This window comes from Buteo buteo, chromosome 5 (genome assembly GCF_964188355.1).
Source record: "Buteo buteo chromosome 5, bButBut1.hap1.1, whole genome shotgun sequence".
Taxonomy (NCBI): Eukaryota; Metazoa; Chordata; class Aves; order Accipitriformes; family Accipitridae; genus Buteo; species Buteo buteo.
In genome coordinates, this window is record NC_134175.1 from 34,204,930 (window position 1) to 34,223,907 (window position 18,978).

At 39.2% G+C, this 18,978-nt stretch overlaps 1 protein-coding gene across 1 annotated transcript; it reads left to right on the plus strand.

Moving 5' to 3' along the window:
* The first annotated feature begins 16,310 nt into the window (after positions 1-16,310).
* On the plus strand, positions 16,311-18,559 carry FIGN (fidgetin, microtubule severing factor). The gene has a single exon (XM_075028562.1). The coding sequence runs from the start codon at positions 16,319-16,321 to the stop codon at positions 18,557-18,559; it is 2,241 nt and encodes a 746-aa protein (XP_074884663.1). The 5' UTR covers positions 16,311-16,318.
* Positions 18,560-18,978: the final 419 nt, after the last annotated feature.

The following is an 18,978-nucleotide window of genomic DNA, read 5'->3' on the forward strand; positions in this document are numbered from 1 at the left end:
GGGAGGGGAGATATATGTGTGCAGTTATACATACATATATATATATAAAGAGAGAGAGAGAGAGATTCTCTAAGCCAAAGCTTTATATTGTGTCTCTTTAAAAATCCATATAAAATACAAATACAGAATCAAAACTGTAATAGTGAGGAACATATTTCCCATCTCACGCTGCAGGGCATAAGCTAATCTGCTGCTGAGACCAGGCCGGAACCCTCCTTCAACCCTGTGTTGTTTTTCATTACACAACTGGCTGTTTGCATTATGTTTTTTATTAGAACTTGATTGTTTAATGACAAAGATACAGAGTTATGCTAAAATAAATAGAAAACTCTACAGTAGAAAAGCAGAAAATAGACTCTATGAAAAATAAAGTAAAAGTCAAGGACTGCTAGATTCTGCTATGCTCACCCCAATCCCTCTAAAGGCCGTGGATGTTTTCCTCACTCACACATGCATTTTCTTTATTAACCCCCATCCCCCAGACAAACCCACAACTGTAGTATATAGGACCTGATATTGTTCCTTTTGCCTGCTTCATTTTATAAGGAGATGTTTCCATAAGCAATTTCAGTCAGGGAAGTTGTGTACTAGACTGCTCTTCCTTTAAAGACAGACCTACTAGGCAAGCCTGTGTGTCTAAACCAATCTGAAGTGCAGGCAATATTGTCTGCCATAATACAAAGGATTCCAGTTCTGTTGGACAAATGTTCTCATCTGCAGCAACTAATCTATTATGTAGCTTTTGTAAATGTGTCATAATAGAACAGTAACCTCGGCAGTCTGCAGAGGTGGTTTGTGTGCAATTGTTCAGACAAGTGGTTGCTTCTCTTTGGAGCAATTAAGTTTATTTTTGTTTTTGTTTTTTTTTTGGGGGGGGGGGGGGTTTTAAAGAAGCCAACAAACAAAAAATGCAGAACACCAAGTGAAACAATTTTATATGGTATTTCATCCAAGCTGCTGTCTACCTCACAAAAAAATCTAAATGAAATTGCCATAAACAAGAGAAGAGAGAAATCTGAGGTGTTCTGTACTCAAAGGCACCCTATGGATTGTTTATGGTACCTTTTGCTGAAGGGCAAACTGTGATTGATGCTGGGTCCTGCCTGGGAGAAAGCTGGGCTATAATACTGGAATTTCACTGATGGAGAAGAAAATAATGTCTATGCCACTGTAGAAGGTGCAATAGATTTCACATGGACTCCAGTTTCTGCTGTTTATGCTGTATTTTGGTGGAGTTGTCCCAAGACAAGCCACTCCAGGGCTCACCTTAGGTTTCAATAACAGCAAACGTTACCACTAGAGCTGTCTCCCCCTGCTCGGCCATGCCCCTGTGGGGAGTCCTCACCCTCTGACACCACGGAGGCACTGGCTGATGGCAGCACCTTAACTTCGACATGGATCTTAAAGGTTCTTCTCGCTGTCCTTTTTTTTAGGATGCTATTGCTCCTTCTCACCGATCCACAGTGTTCTGGGGCAAATTCTGCCTTGAGTTTCACCTGCCTCTGTAGCTTCATCTGCTTCTTTGACTTCCTACACTTTTGCAATTTCTTATGCTACTCTGTACTCCTGTATATATGACACTCCATCTCAGGGTAGCAGCCTGTAAGTAGTGTAAAATTTGGCAGGCACTAGTTCTTCAATGGAAACTCCTCTACGATTCTGATAAAGAAGGCTTTTGTGATCAGGCTAAGCAGGCCTAGAGATATCAGAAGGAAGAGTCTCAATTTCTATTAAAAGTCAGGCGTTGTTTGGGGTCAGCATCTTAGGTGAGCAGACTGGTGTTTTGTAGGCTTGATACAATACTGATGGATCTAAGGCTGAAAAATGATTTTTTTTTTTTTTTTTTTTTTTTTGTGTGGTAGTGCCAGGATACAGAAGGAATACACCGAAGGTTCCCTCCTGCTTTAATCTTACATTAGAAGTAAAAAAGGATGGTGACCATAGTTTTATAATGATGCCTAAGATACCTCCTGTGGATGCTACATTTCCATCAACCTCAGTTTTACACTACTAAAAATATCATAATGTATGATATTGAAAGACTTATTGATGAGCAATTGATGCTTCAGAGCATCTGCGCTTAGTAAAATCAACAGTACAAAATGCATATTATGTATCTTAGAGCATCAAGGTGTCACTCACAAATGATGTGAAGTTTAATGCATTATTCAGGAGAACAAGAGGAGGCAGTCCAAAGCAGCTGTGGAGTCTCTGTTATTTTATTTTATGTTTTTTTATGCCATGTTATTTTACAGAGAGCGGAAGCTAAGTGTGTCACTTAAAGGTGCGGAGTTTGGAATTGCGTGATAGGGTAAGCAGCAGCACTAAAAATGTTGGATCTGAGTACAAATTCAGTTCAGACTTAAGAAACTGGAAGATATTTTGATCTGAAAGCTACAAAAACCCATCTGGGAATGAGTTCTGGGTGTGGGGTTGTTTTTTGGTTGTTTTTTTTTTTTTTTCCTTTTTCCACTTTGCAGTACAAAGAAGCACATACCACAAAATCAAATGAAACTGGCATTAAATTGGTAGTCTCAGTTCTCATAGTCCTATTGATTCAGAAAGCTGCAAACAGATATGGAGGCTTAGAGGCTGCATTTAGGATTACTGAAGTTTGGGGGCTGGGGCATACAAAAGATGTAACGAGAGCACTCATTCAGTAAAGGAACTCTTCTTAACATCTTAAGATGGAATTCTGATATAAAAATCTCAGTTCAAGAGAATTAGTCTTCATCATTTTGTTGGTAGTTTCATTATTGATTACTCATCTTTATGTGCTTCTTTCCAAAGTCTTGGCTGCCGACCCAAACCTTCTCCAGCAGAATCTCTAGTAAGTAAAAGATTTGCATCCCTATGTATTTCTCCTAGGGGGAGACAAAAAAAGTAGTCTTGGTCATATCTTATTGATAACTTTAAATATTATGTCAGGCCTAAATCAATCTGGTGAGAGAACGATGGCTATTCTTCAAGATTTGCTCTGGATATTTAATTAGCTAGAGCTTATACATGCAATTTATTTTCTTTTTTGCCTCTTTCAGCATTTGTTAGGTAGTAGTATTGATATGACTAGTGCAGCGAGGTGTATGTCTAGTTAAATTGAACTTTCTATTGATGAAAACTTATTTCTTGCTGATGGCTGTGTTTTATGAATAATATATGTCACAACGTTATATTTTCAGAGCTGTGGTGTTCTTTACATTAGGAACTTTGGTTTTTTGGTGCTAAGTAGGTACTAGGGGTTGATGGTATGTGCAGGAAAAACAGCGTTAGTTGTATACTTGTGTATATGCCTAAATACATACTTATATTATACATCCATAATGTTATTTTGAAACCAACCAATTTGATCTATTTTTTTCTCAAGCATTTTCAGCTGTTACTGTGGAAGGAGAACTGACAAGTATTTCTTCAAGTATCTCTTTTTATTGGCCATTTTTGTTCATTATCATTCAGCTGGTGACAACAACATTTATTATTTGTATATTAAAGACTGGAAATTGTTAATTAATGGAAAAGCAGTCAAACAAAGCTAGGTGGAATTAACTTTATGCATGCTTGGTAGATGATACCCGACTTACAGTACTCTCTGCATTCCCCAAATACTCTCTGATTAAATACCATTTACAGAGCTAATCCAGTCTAGCACAGTCTTTTAAGTAGTTTTAAAATTTGCTCTGGAAATATTATTGAACCCCAAGTATTTTCAAATATATTTTCAGGGGAGAAAAAAGTCTATATTGCAGTAAATCTATCATCACAGCTACCAATTCCTTGAGCTTAATTATGACACTACTAAATGTGAAAATCTATTCAGCGCTAGGAACACTTTTCACATTACATTCACGCTAAAGATTGGCTGTTAAGAGCTCATTACTGGTAGTTTTCTAAAGAGCGGTTTATTAAACACTGTTACCTAATAAGCATCTTTGGTGGTGCAAATTGCTGAAAACAGTAATGAGTCTGATTAGACTTCATTTCAATTACGACAGCTTGTCTAGGAAAAAAAAAAGAAATCTCTCCTTGCTGCTTTGGAATCTGGCTACGAGGCATTAGATGGTTCAAAAGGAAAATGCCACCTCTGTGTTTCCTTTCCACAGTTCAGTAATGAATAGAGAGCTGTCCAAGTAGCCGTCCAATTTAACACACTGGAAAACTAGATGGGCAGCGTTGGGAGCACAATCCTGTTTGCTTAAAAATTCTACAAAGGCTTTTCAGTTAATATATCTAAATAGGGTCATATTTAGGTTTCCTCTTCTTCCATTGCTTAAGAATATAAAGCCATAAGAGGAGAGAAAATTAAAATTATTCACTCCTATCTGCTTTGCAGAGGTTATGCATTCCTCTGATTAGTGTAATGCACCTTTCAATTGTTATCTGTAAATCTAAATGTGGTTTTGCAATCATGAAACTCACAGCTTTCACAGTACCTCATAATTGAACCTGTTTTGGTATTTTTTAACTTCTAAAAAATTTTTCCAAAGTACAAACAAATCTTAATAAATTTATATTACTAGTATCAAATATTTCAGTGAATATTTGTTAGTTTATGAACTTAATTTTTGATGGTAAGTGTGTTTAACTGTATTAATGTTAAGCTTTGTTTTAAGTCATTCCTGTATCTTACACGTTCTGAATGAAAAGTGTTAACAGAAAAAAGAGTTTAAGCTGATAGTTGCTGAATATTTAGTAAAATCCTAATGTTCCTGCTGATAGTGTTTTTAATACTAAATTCATGTGGATGCCCTTTTGTAATATTATTTAACACAAATTTGAATGGAGAGTTTTATAACTAAAACCTTGTAATAAATTAGGACTGGAGAAACAACAAAAGGGGGACACACACGGAAGATGAGGTGCTGCTGAAGGTGGTATGTTGGACTGCGGTCTCAGACTGTGGCTGAAATCAGACTTCTGTCCAGTCAGTTTACAGCAAATCTTAGGAAGGTTCACATTCAATAAAATTTGAAAGCCACCTTATTAGACATAGGAAATAAATCAGAAACCGAGCTAGTGCAGCAAATATCAGAGCTCTTTGTCTGGATTTTAATGAAATATTTTCTGTGATGAGTTTTTATTAAACATGTGGCACAAAACCCAAATGCTGGTGAACAAAATATTGTTTGTGTAATTAACTGCTGAATAATCGTTGCCTAAAAAGAAAATCATAAAGTAAAAAGTGGGGCACATTTATCTCCTTCACAATAAATTGTAAACTTCAGTTGCTCTTGTGACTTCAAACCAGAGAAGTGACAGGAGAATCAAGCCCATGAACCTCAGGGTCTAGGCATCTCGTATGGACACCAAAACCCCTTTTTGGTTTTTTTTTTGTGATGTTACCTTTCTACCTTGTCTTTGAAATTCTTACAGTTAACTGTGATATATTGTATATTTTGTGAGAGAAAGGACTTTCATCAGTGTGCATCATCAAACATCAAGTAAAATTGTGCATTTTTTTTGTTTTTTTAGAACATCATACAAACACAAGTGCTATTATTCAGCTATACAAATGTGTGCCTATAGTGTGCTTTGAGATGCTAATCAGTGGAGCTTAACTTCTGTACCCTGAAGCAAATTTTAAAACTATTTCATCATTAGATGACTACATATGCAATAACACTATGGACAAAATTACAGGAAAAATAACACAGTTTAGTGTTATTTAAGCTATCAACAGTGCTCAGCTAGTTATTGATATGATCATCACATGGTTTAGATATTTGTTGTCTCTTGAAGGTTGTTTACAGAAAAGTCTGAATTTGTGTGATAGCTGCAAAGGAATGTGACATTTTATCAGCTGGGCTCTATCATTTCTTTCTGTTTTTAGAGCCAGCGCGTTATTCTTTTCTGTCCCTTGAAATGCCTGTGCACCTTCTCCATGACACACCGTGTGTTTCAGGCCATGGCTCAACTTTTCCTGTTGCAGGATGAACTTGGCTCTTTTTGAGAAAGGAGAACCAACATATAACATGAGGAGTTAGTTTCTTTTCTTTCCCACTCTCTCCAGGAATATGGCTAAAATATCAGCATACACAGAGTTAAACTTCTCAGTTAAGACGTTCTCTCTCTGGTGCCTCTGTGTGTGTAAAATATATAAATGTATATGCATAGAGAGAGAGAGAGATTTCTATGTTTGTCTATAGAAAATTCCCTGTTCCTCCTCCCCCCATCCCCCAGATAATTTGTCAAGCTAACTGAACAATCTATATAGTTCCTTTCAGACACTCGGGAAACAATACAGTAAGTCCCAAACCAAGAGCATGCAAAAAATTGGCTATATTCCATTTTTCAGTAGTTAATTCAGATAAATTTTATTGAATGCACAGGAAAGAATCTTTGGAATTTGTGGAATACAATAATCGAAAGTTTTAAGTGGGGAAAAGATTTCGCTCAGCTTCGTGTTTCTGGGATGTCAGTTCTTTGGTCATGCTTCTGCTTTTAATCTTGTTTCTCTGCTTTCGGGGGAGCAGGAAGGAAAGGAAGGGTCAGCTGCTCACGCAGCTAAGCCCGGAAAGGAGCCGTGCTGGAGCTCTGTTTTCCCTAAAAGCGTGATTAGTACAGTTCTGATGACTTAACTGAGGTGTTCCCTACCTTGGGGAGGAAATCTCAGGTTCCCTCTGATAACATCACCCCTTCTTACAATGTCATCTCTCATGTTCAAATATAGACATTTGTTTGTTTGTTTGTTTTTAATGGAGAGACCAAATAAGTGTATGGGTTGATAATACAATCCTTTTATGCGGGATATGCTCTTTGGAAAGACAGTGTATGCCAGCGCTAGCCTCTCTGATGCTTAGAGTAGAGAGAAATGTGTGTGGTGTGTGCCTGGTATGTCGGGGAAAAGGGAGAGAGTGGATGAGCTCTGCTAAGAGCTCCCTGCTCTTAATCCTGGGCCACGTCAGGAGCATTCTAAAGCAGTTTATCTTCATATGTTGTCTTGTATATAAGAAACAACACTAAACCCACCAAAACTCATTTCATATGTAGCTTTTTCCACAGCCTTCAGATCAAAGTTATTTTCTTCAGGCTGGACTAAATTATACGCAGGTCCCAGGAGTGAAGGACACTGAATTAATGCACTGTGTCACCCAGTCCTGGCTATAGAATATTTTTATCGAAGTGCGAGATGCCACAACTCTTTACTATTTCATTAAAAATTAATGTGCAGATTGCCAAAAAGCGAAATGCATAAATAACATAAACAAATTTTGTGAAAGCTTGGTACACTGTGGAGTCATCTTAAGAAGGCTTTTTTTTCTTGAGTATCAGATTACTTCTATATATACATTTAATCAGTATTTGTTCTCATTGAGCTAATTAGCAGACCTACTCTAATCTCAGTAAAGCAACTGTTCATACCTTTTCTATGTTGGTAGGTTTTGGAATGAGTGCTTTAAAAGGAAAGCAGTGTTCCTGGTTACAGGCTGGAGCATTGTGTTATTGGCCCATATAAATTTGCTTTTTCCCTCTTGTTAGTGAGTGTAATGGGTCAAACCTGACTACAGTTATTTGAAACTTACTGAAATTGATCTTTGCCTTTGTATTTGTAAGGCGAATAGGGCTGGTTAGATAAATCCCTGGCATTAACCTTCTCTTGCTATACATAAAGCTATGAAATACATACATATTTTTTTAAAGTATGATGACTGAAAAATATATAAAAAATATAATGTAGTGGAATTTATACAGAGTGCTGCTGCTGATAATTAGAAGGAAATACATTTTAAATAACTCTTGCTATGTAACTTCGTCTTGTGTTTTAGAGCAAGATTATTTTCTAACATTTTGGAACAGCATGATATAAAAAATAATTCAGCATCACTTAAATCTTTATTTATTGTGCGCCCACCTTGTTCAAATAAAGTATGTCCCTTTATGGCAGTTTTAACCCCATTTATCCTCATGCACAAGTGCTCACCTGTTATTTACTCACATAAGAGAAGGTCGATACTGCAGAACAAGGGGAGTGCTCTGTTGTGACATAAAACATACATATTCATTAGCTCTGCTGTCCCTGTGGACACGTGTGGTATGTCCTGATGATCTTCATTTGGCAAAAAGAAGTGAGCTTAAGAAGGAAATTGTCTTAATGGATTTAAGATACATGAAAAAAAGGTTTTAAAAATGCTTTATTTACAGTGAGGAACCAAAGCAATAATTCTAAGTGTGAAAGAAAAAAATTCCTGTAAAAGGAAACAATTTACTGAATCATGATTAGCAACAGTAATGGAAAAAATAAGAGAATCCAAAATTTGAAAATTATAATTTTGGGGTATTAATTTTTTTTCCTGGAAGAGTTTTAGGTCAGGATCTGAATGTTCTATATGAGGCTCCCTAGTGCTGAAAATTCATTCCTTTTTCCTCTCACTTACTTGCTAAAAAACAAGTTCAGGGTTCTGTGTTTCACCTGCTGCAGTTGATTATGTGAGAAACACGATAAAGCAGTGAGTGTATTTTATCTGCTCTGCTTTTAAGGATTTGTGTTATGCTCTTTAAAGGTAAATGTGCCTCAAACTCCACTTCTGGAAGGGGAACCCAGGCAAAGGCTACTTCTGCTATTTTGTTGCTTAGAAAGAGAGTATGCATATTGCTGCTCTTCTAAAAGCTTTGGTTGGGTTTATTGGAGACATGAAGTAAGCACTTCAGTAGGAGCACAATCATGCTCCAGGTCTTAACTATTTTGCATTTGCAAATATGCATAAATACTTGTGCCAAGTGGCCAAACTCCATATTCATTTATGACTGTATTTTGCCACGTGAATATTTTAATTCTCAGAATCACGACAGTTATCCTGCAGTAGTTATATTGATTCTCATGTTTATATAGGCATAAATTGCAGACTAGGTGATATATTAAATCTTTTAAAAATACATTATAGCTATAAGTGTGTATTCAGTGGACTACGAAAAGTGATTTTTAAATTTTTTTTATAAGTTATGCTTACTGTTGTTTAGACTTACTGTTCGTCTGAGTATTCTCTCAGAAATTATTATGGTCTTACCCATTTGGCATTGAAATAATATGCTAGTTTCTTTAAAGGCATGGTACTGCTTGGAGGTACTTGACAGAAACAGCTTAAAAATGTAAAGCCTGGGAAGAGGAAGCATTATAACAGGTTAAAAGAAAACTCATTGCAATTACTGCCTTCATTAGTGTGTTTTCTAGTTGGTTTACAAAAGTGTTATGAGCAAATGAGTACAGTGAGGGCAGACTGATATAGTAAAATATTTTAAAGATGAACTACAATTAATCACAAATATGACCAATTCTCTACATAGAAGGGTTCCGATACATACGTGCATAAATTATTTTCCTCATAGTACACAATGATAGTGTATCAATGTGATTACACTGCAAGGATGGAGCCCTGAACTGCGAATGTTTTTGTGCTTAAGGACTGCTGCAGCAGAGAAACCGATACCTCGGAGGTGGGCAGCATCCTGGGAGGTCCGGTGAGAGCCTAACTAATAGCCACAGTCCCTGTCATCCACATCTGTGGGCTGCTGCTCTGTTGGCCTATGGATCCAACCTGCGTCTGCTGGCAAAGTATGATAGTGTCATCTCTGGCCCTAGTTTCCCTTTGCTTGCTTGGCTATTATTTCTCCTTATTTCGGTTTCTTAAGGCCTTTGAAGCTGATGGATCTGCTAAAGGCTGTTTAGCCAGAAATGTCTTTGTGACTATCAAAGGCGCTGCTTTATGTAAGTGGCAGGGAGGGAGGGGGCTTGGAGGAGCTCATCTGCTGTAAATGTATTACAGTTTGCTGTTGTGAGGTGTGAAAGTGTGATTTAAAAGGAATAATCATTTGACAGTATTGAAATTAGATAATTGGGATGTATTAGTTTGAGATTCCATGTCTGGAATCTCATTTTTAACCGGTCCAGGCTCTCCTAAAACATGTTGTGTTTTTCTTACTACTTTTATCTTTAAGTGCTGTTGACATATATGTGATCATCAATATTACTCATGATTTAAGTGTTTTGTTTTAAAGATTGAAATCTTTTCACTATCCCTGCTAGATGGGAATCATATTGTAAATACCCTGCCAACAGCTTGCTCCCACTGATGCGCATGGCATGCATAGACTGTATATAATAAGAGGAAGAACAGACCCCTACCAAGAAAATGCTGAGAGCACTTTCCAGGCCTGTTTTCATGAGTTTGTGGCTGCCACTTACTGAAAAAAAGCTTCCGAAGTTGGGCCCATGCAGCTGGGCAGCTCAGTTGGAGGCTCATCCTCCCACCGAGTCCTTTGACGTCAAAGGAGTTCCTCATGGACTGGAGCAGAGGTCTTCACTGAGTAATTAGAAAATAAATGTGGGAATCATTTTCTTTGCCCTTTTTTTTTTTTTCCTGAAAAACATAATTAGCTCAATCCACTCTTCAAAATCCCTCCTGTTTCCAATTAAGAGAGATCAGTTGCGCTATCTTCAAACAGCTGAAATTATGCTTATTAATAAAAAATGGAGTGTAAAAGAAATGTTTTATCTTGAATTAATTTTTATTATTATGCAACATATGACAGTATACAGTCTTACAAAATGCTATCAGATTTAGTACAAACCCAGGGAGTTGTGTGTCCTACGTCTCAAACAGTGGTTATGGCATGACTCATTTATTCAGCTCTGTCCCATGTTTAAGAAGGATTTTAAAATGTGGATTTAGGGCCTGATCCTCAAGGTACTAACACCTTTGGCTCTCACTGAAGTATGAGGTTTGAGGAGTCCTGGCATGCTCCCAGTAAAGTGCCTATTTAAGTTGATAGCTGTTTTGGCAGAGCTGATATCTGCATGTCCACAAGAAGCAATCCCTTGGCTAAAATCATTATGGTCCGTTGTGTAAATCCTCAATGTCTTGAATAATTGGAGACAGGAGTGAGAGTAGCAGTTCAGTGGGCAGGGACAGCTTTTGGAGTCTTTGGCTAAATGTGTAAGCAATCCAGAGTGATGAAGTTCACATCCACTTGCAAGTCTAGAGGGAAGAAGCGGCCGGTGGTACTGAGAGCTGTGGTTTTGGAGCTGTTTCCTACCTCGCAACAAACAGTGTGCTCCTACAAGTCTGTTGCGGACAGTTATCAGAAGTATCTCATTTACTTGTTTGCCCCTGGTACAGTCTACCCCGTTTCAACAGCACATTAAGCAGTTGCTCAGATCATATTTTAACCATATGCCTAAAGTTAAGAACCTGCTCAAGCTACTGATGTTTACAAAGGAACCTGCAGACCTGTGCTAGATAGGACCTAAGGCACTGCAGGGACGAACAGGGCAGGAGTAGAGAGACCACAACAGGAGAAGAATTATCTTCTTTTGCCTTAGGTATGTTGAAGGAGTGGTTGGAGGCCCCTGCTCCAAACTGAAACTGGTAGCTGGTTGGGAAGGTTGGTGTGCTGCCCTGTCTCTAGCTCCCTGTGCACAGTAGCTCTGTGTCATTTAGGTTTTGTTCCCCAGCATCTCTGGAAGTGCAATGCAACCTCTGCCGGTATCTTCAGAAAACCACAGCTGCTTATGATTGAATTTTAGCTTGATTATTTTATTAGAGATGTGAATAGATGAGAGGTTTACTGAAGTCCCAGTGTCCTTTGTCTAAAGCACATCGTTGCTAAACAAGTTGGAAGGTGTTTGTCATTGTTTGGATTTGTCTGTGGGACTCCATAAACCTTTGGTTGTATTTTCACCCGGTGTGGTCCTACCTAGTATTTCTGGACTTTTCCATGCCTGTTTTCAACAGAAACCCTTCTATTTAAATTGAAAGGAAGACTAGTTATTTATTTTTTATCTTCTGTAACAGATATAATCCTGGAAGGGGCTGAGCAGTTTGACGTGATACTAAGGGCACCAGCGGAGGAGGGTTCTTTGTGTGCACAAACTCATTTGAGCTCCCAGCAGGATTGGGCCCTGCTGGACATCCAGGATGTGTAGAACATTGCTTGTTCCTTTTTGCGTTCAGATTACAATGTTATTTTTTCCTAACTCTGGCATTTTTTCTTTTTTTTGTTTTGTTTATTTTAATTCATAAATCTGAATATGTAAGTGGATTTCTGCCATATGGAATTATTGTATGTGAAACTGATGAAGTATTACGTATTAGATTTTACATTTTCGGGCTAAGTGCACAAAATTAGAAGGGAAAAAAATGGTCAAACACTTAGTTCAAAGTAACTGAATAATGAAATTGTTGACTATAATTACTTTAAATGTAATTCAGATAGATCCAGCTGGAAAAATTATGGAGGAGGGATGTATAGCAGGGCTGTCAGGACAAGGAAAAATAGATACTGCTAAAAAAGCCTACACTGCCTCTCCTATATAATGTATTAAATTTATCTTAAAAGCAATTCTCTGATAAGTACATACCTGTACTTAAATAACAGAATCCTTTCCTTTTGCCTTTTACAGCCCATACCAGCACAGTTTACACAGTTCAAAAATGTCGATAGCTCAGAGGATTCCTAAGTTAGCAAAGATTTTTTTTTAAAAAAATACATTCAGCCTTGCAGTGCTTCTGGATTTTCAGTAAGTTGTTAAGTAGATACACTATCTGCAGGACCGTGGTTTATGTCAGAGTTTAAATTACATGAAAAAAAAAAACCCAAACAAACCTCTAAATATGCATGCCCTGTGCCCTTATTTACCTGATTTTAGATGTTTATATCAGCATTTGAATTGCTAACAAAAGAAATGCAGGAAGGTGTATCAGCTCAAGCAAACAGCACCTAATAAAATACAATGTAAAATATGGAGAGGAAGTGGCTGCAAACATTAAGCAATTGAGGGGGGTGGGGGAGAGAATGTTTGCATAATTAAAAGAAACTACAATTTATTCTTTTTTCTTCTCCAAAATCAGACATTTGACCTTTGTCAAACAATTATTGAACTATTAACAAACGGAGTAAAATCTAGCAAAAGTTTGCTGCTTTTTTGATTAATATCAAATTGAGAAAATGGCTCTTTGTGTCCCCCAGTCCAGACCATTCCAGTGGACTCCATGTAAATACAGATTTCTTCACTGCTTACTAATGCAAAAAATATGCTTATGGTTAACTATTAACCTATGCTTCCAAATAACACTAATGATTGCAATGTGCTGGAATAAATGCTCATGTTTCATGGGATGAGAATAAGTCCTGTTCTCTTAAGCTTATCTAATCAAAGCCTAATCCTGCCTTTACAGCCTTTGTTAAATGCATTGGTATTTAATATGCATCAATAAATAAACTTTCAATTATTGTGCAGTGAGCATATCCAAAGATACCATGACAATGTGAAACTACTGGTCTATCTAGCAATTATTCCAAATAAAGAATGCTGATGATGTGATTTCCCCTCTCCTCTTATAATGGATAATTCAGATTTTCTGACATTCTTTTCAGCCTCATAATAAGGAAAATAAATTAATCTATACAAATAAAATTCAAAGAATTGAATTTTTACACCACCTAAATACATCTCCCCACTGTGACTAGAAATAGAATTATTTTATTTTAAAAGCATATGATCCATTCTAAATAAAAAATACCAATTGATGAAATTTTTAAAGTATTTGTGAAAGGTATTTCGAAAAGCTTGCTAAGTGGATAGTGTATGGTATATATTGTTGTCCTCTGACCTAGTGCATTCTTTCATCTCTTTAAATTGAATAGTCTTCCTTTTACAAGCCATTAAAGACAATGTGCCAAAAGCATATTCATTAACTACAGTGCAGGTAGCAGCCCAGCCAGATTCTCTGCTCCATCCATTCCTATTTTACCTTCTTTCTCAAAAGTTTCACTGCTGCTTTAGTGTATTCTTTGCGAAGAGTCTTTCTCATGGTATCTGTTCATTAGTACCTAGTGAAACATCAATCTACTCAAGTTCTGCTACATCTCTGTAATAGAAGCTTTCAGTGTTTTGGTAACCTAATAAGCCCAATATCGTAGAACAGGGCTAAATTTTGTTTCTCTGTTTGTTTGGCTTTTTTTTTTTTTTTAAATAGGGGTAATGAACTTGTATGTCTGTTAGGCAGTTCTGCATTACAGAAACATTAATATTCTTTTATTTTAAAAAAGCTTGAAGTAAATCTCATGACACTGGAAGAATTTTAGATACTGATTACTTGCAATTGGCTCTTGGTGACTTGCTCTTCAGATTTCCGGCTGAATTTAACAAAGTATGATTTCTGAAAAGCTTCTGATAGTTTCTCATTAAAATTGCATTTTTTTCATATGAGCATGCTTTCTATAATTTCACCCAATTTCATGATATATTTACTCCCTCTGAAAGGCAGTGGTTGAAACATCAGAAACAATTAGCAAAAAAGATTATATTAATGCTAAATGAAAGAAATAAATCTGCCAAAAACTCAGTCTCAAAGCTGCATTTGTCAAAAGCACTTCTCTGAATTAACTTTTATAGGATAGCTGTATAATTGTTAACAGACTTTTTTCTCAAGTTGTCAAAGTGTTTGAAAAATGAGAGAGAAAGAGAACGCTCAGGAAAAAAAAAAATCCACAAGTAATCAATGACATGCTCACGTGTACTGAGATTTGCAGTACTTGTACTGATAAAATATAAGGCTCAATTAGAGGTACTTTGCAGTTTTCAGGCTAAATTTAAATGATTTGGTGATTTGCAAATACATGAATCCAAAAATAAAAATGACGAATCCAAATGCAAATGAGTGCAACTGCAATAAAATATAATTGCAAATGAATCTGTTGCTTTATTCATTTATTGTGTAATTACTGCAATCCTTCCCACCTTGTTTTCAGTATTTCTTAATCATTAAGTCGGAAGCATGACAGCAGTGCCAGCCCTGGCATGATTCTCTTTGACTAAAACCTTGTAAATTAACACAATTAGCACAGCATCATCCTGCTAATTAACTTCCAGTGTCTGGTGCAGTGGTTTTGCAAACAAGGAAGAGGGAGTCAGAAGGGAATAAACATGCCATTCTGTTACCAAACTGTGTGCTGTGTTAGGTTTAGCTCAGTGAGGCTAAGCTGGCCATGTCAGATGCCAGAGTCAGGCAATGAAGAGCTAAAGGGGTTGGGGAGAAAAACAGGAGGGGGTAGAAGCTGTCAAAATAGACTGCAGTAATTCAGAGGGGAGCTAGTGCCACAGATGCTTCATTTCGACTAGGCCTCCTCCGTATCAGGGAATCTGTGCCAGAGGGCACAAGACTGTTTGCAAAAATCACTTTTGGTAATACGAGAGAGATTAAGGAGGTCTATTTGATACAGCTGTACAAAAATCAGCAATGTGTCTACCATGCATAGGTATGAGTTGGAGGGGGTTATCTTAACGCTTGTAAATTGCTCTTACTGCGCGCGGTGGATTATGAGGAGGGGGCATAATTCACATCACGTTATTTAAAAGATTAATTGCTTTAAAATGACATTTGCTTGCCTTTTTTTTAATTGATGGTTTGGGGTTTTTTTTATAGCCAGCTGTGGAAGCCACAGAACTTTTAGGGACTTGGCTTCATTGCTTTTTCATTTTCTTCATCTTTTTTTTTCTTTTTTTTTTTTTTTTTTTAACCCTCTTTCTTTGTACCCTGGAGGCTGTGAGGCGGGGGTGGAGGGGAAGAGCGAGCAAGCAAGAGACCGACAGACAAGTCATGCTTGTTTTTTTTTCCAGAGCCTCAACAACAGAACTGAGAGGCAGAAAGGAGCCAGTTGTAATTCATACCGAGTTGTAGGCTTTGTGTGATGAAAGCGACGGAGCGCTGCCTGGGAGATTGCTTTGCTGCACTCCACGAAGCAGATTTGAAACTGTCGTGGACCACTTTAGATGAGAGTTGGATTATGGAATGACCTGCTATGTCTGTGTCATATTGTTCTGCGCAGGGTGCATTATACTGTGCTAACTAGGTGTTCAGTACCAAATAAGAGAGGTATCCTAGATGTGATCTGTCAGCTGTGTCTCATATTTTTATATTGGTTAAAATATAAAACTGAAACAGTGATGAGAGAGGACAGAGCAGTTGGATGCCTTGTATGTTAACAATAAATCAGCACTCAGAGTATTTAAAATGTACTGAGTCTTATTTAATTATTTTGAGAAATCTGGCATTACCCATATTTTTTTGAACTAACAAGGAACCCCCTACTGAATTGGCAAAAACCCGTGGCTCCGTGTGTATGTGCCTACAATAAACCAAGCAGCTTATACTGCTTTGTTAAGGGCATTGCATTTTCTTTCCTTAAGGATTTGTGATGTTAAGTCCAGCGTTTCAGACAGCTTAAGAAGTTCACAGACAGTACATTTGAGAACTCATTTAAAAGCACCTGAAAAAGGCCGAGCTTGTTGTTAACTTTGTTTTTTCCTCCCACCCTAGGCTTGAAGATGCAGTGGACGCCGGAGCATGCCCAGTGGCCAGAACAGCACTTTGATATCACTTCAACCACCCGGTCCCCTGCCCACAAGGTGGAAGCCTACCGGGGGCACCTGCAGCGCACCTACCAGTACGCCTGGGCCAATGATGACATCTCGGCTCTGACCGCCTCCAATCTTCTGAAAAAGTATGCAGAAAAATACTCCGGTATTTTGGAAGGCCCAGCCGAGCGGCCCATTCTCAGCAATTACTCTGAAGCTCCCTCGGGGCTGGTGAACGGGCGCAAGAATGAAAGCGAGCCCTGGCAGCCGTCGCTGAACTCGGAGAGCGTGTATCCCATGAACTGCGTCCCAGACGTTATCAGTGCCAGCAAAGCTGGGGTAAGTGCAGCCCTCCCTCCCGCAGATGTCTCGGCCAGCATCGGGAGCTCTCCTGGGGTGGCCAGTAACCTGGCTGAACCCAGTTACTCCAGCAGCACCTGCGGAAGTCACACCGTTCCCAGTCTTCATTCAGGGCTCCCATCTCAGGAATATGCCGCAGGATACAATGGCTCGTACTTGCATACCAGTTACAGCGGCCAGCCAGCACCTGCACTTCCATCCCCTCATCCATCCCCCCTGCATAGCTCGGGACTTTTACAGCCCCCCCCACCGCCGCCACCACCAACCCTCGTCCCCGGCTACAACGGGACCTCTAACCTCTCCAGTTACAGCTACCCTTCCGCCACTTATCCTCCTCAAACCACTGTTGGCCCGGGGTACAGCCCTGGGGGTGCCCCGCCACCCTCGGCGTACCTGCCTTCAGGAATCCCTGCTCCGACCCCTCTGCCCCCCACCACCGTCCCCAGCTACTCCTACCAGGGCCACGGTCTGACGCCCATTGCGCCGTCTGCCCTGACAAACAGTTCAGCCAGCTCTCTCAAAAGGAAAGCTTTCTACATGGCAGGGCAAGGAGAAATGGACTCCAGTTATGGAAATTACAGCTATGGCCAACAGAGATCTACACAGAGTCCCATGTATCGAATGCCCGACAACAGCATTTCAAATGCAAACAGGGGGAATGGTTTTGACAGAAGTGCTGAAACATCATCCTTAGCATTTAAGCCAACAAAGCAGCTAATGTCCTCTGAACAGCAAAGGAAATTCAGCAGCCAGTCCGGTAGGGCTCTAACACCCCCATCCTATAGTACTGCTAAAAACTCGCTGGGTTCGAGATCAAGTGACTCGTTTGGGAAGTATACCTCCCCAGTAATGAATGAGCACGGTGACGAGCACAGGCAGCTCCTCCCTCACCCAATGCAAGGCCCGGGACTTCGTGCAGCTACCTCATCCAACCACTCTGTGGACGAGCAACTGAAGAATACTGACACACACCTCATTGACCTTGTTACCAATGAGATTATCAACCAAGGACCTCCCGTGGACTGGAGCGACATTGCTGGCCTAGATCTAGTAAAGGCCGTCATTAAGGAGGAGGTTTTATGGCCAGTATTGAGGTCAGATGCGTTCAATGGACTGACTGCTCTACCTCGGAGCATCCTTTTATTTGGACCTCGGGGAACAGGCAAAACGTTAATGGGCAGATGTATAGCTAGTCAGCTGGGGGCCACGTTTTTCAAAATCACTGGCTCTGGCCTTGTCACAAAGTGGTTAGGGGAAGGAGAAAAAATTGTCCACGCCTCCTTTCTCGTGGCAAGGTGTCGCCAACCCTCGGTGATTTTTGTTAGTGACATTGATATGCTCCTTTCCTCTCAAGTGAGTGAAGAACACAGTCCAGTAAGTCGGATGAGAACCGAGTTCCTTATGCAGCTGGACACTGTACTGACTTCTGCTGAGGACCAAATAGTAGTAATTTGCGCCACGAGTAAACCGGAAGAAATTGATGAATCTCTTCGAAGGTACTTCATGAAACGACTTTTAATCCCACTTCCTGACAGCACAGCGAGACACCAGATAATAGTACAACTGCTCTCACAGCACAATTACTGTCTCAATGACAAGGAGGTTGCACTGCTTGTCCAGCGCACAGAAGGCTTTTCTGGACTAGATGTGGCTCACTTGTGTCAGGAAGCCGTGGTGGGCCCACTCCACGCCATGCCAGCCACAGACCTTTCAGCCATTATGCCCAGCCAGTTGAGGCCAGTTACATATCAAGACTTTGAAAACGCTTTCTGCAAGATACAGCCTAGCATATCTCAAAAAGAGCTTGATACATATGTTGAATGGAACAAAATGTTTGGTTGCAGTCAGTGATACTACTTTAAAAAAAAAAAAAAAAGTAATGAATGTTGGCACACACAGAACCTGCTACATAGGGTAGAGAACCCTTTTCAGTAGTGTTAAAATTGCAAAGGGTACTGGGAAGACTACAATTTACCTTGCCTCTAAAGAGCCAGGGTAGACTTGAAGGAAAAGTGCATCAAACAAGAGCTGCTGATCTGAAAAAGCCACACATGACAGAAAGCGCATGTTGATGCTCAGTTCTGTTCAAGCTAGACAATACTCACCAAGGAGCAAGGTGCAAGTGGGTTGATTTCAGAAGGACATGAACCCTGTGTGTTGATTCCATTCTGCTGTTCTTGAGATTTAGTTGCTGTCAAGTGCCTGAAGTGGTGCTTTATTTTTTGTTTGCCTCACAATTACATTGGTGGCATGTGCTAATATAAAGAGCT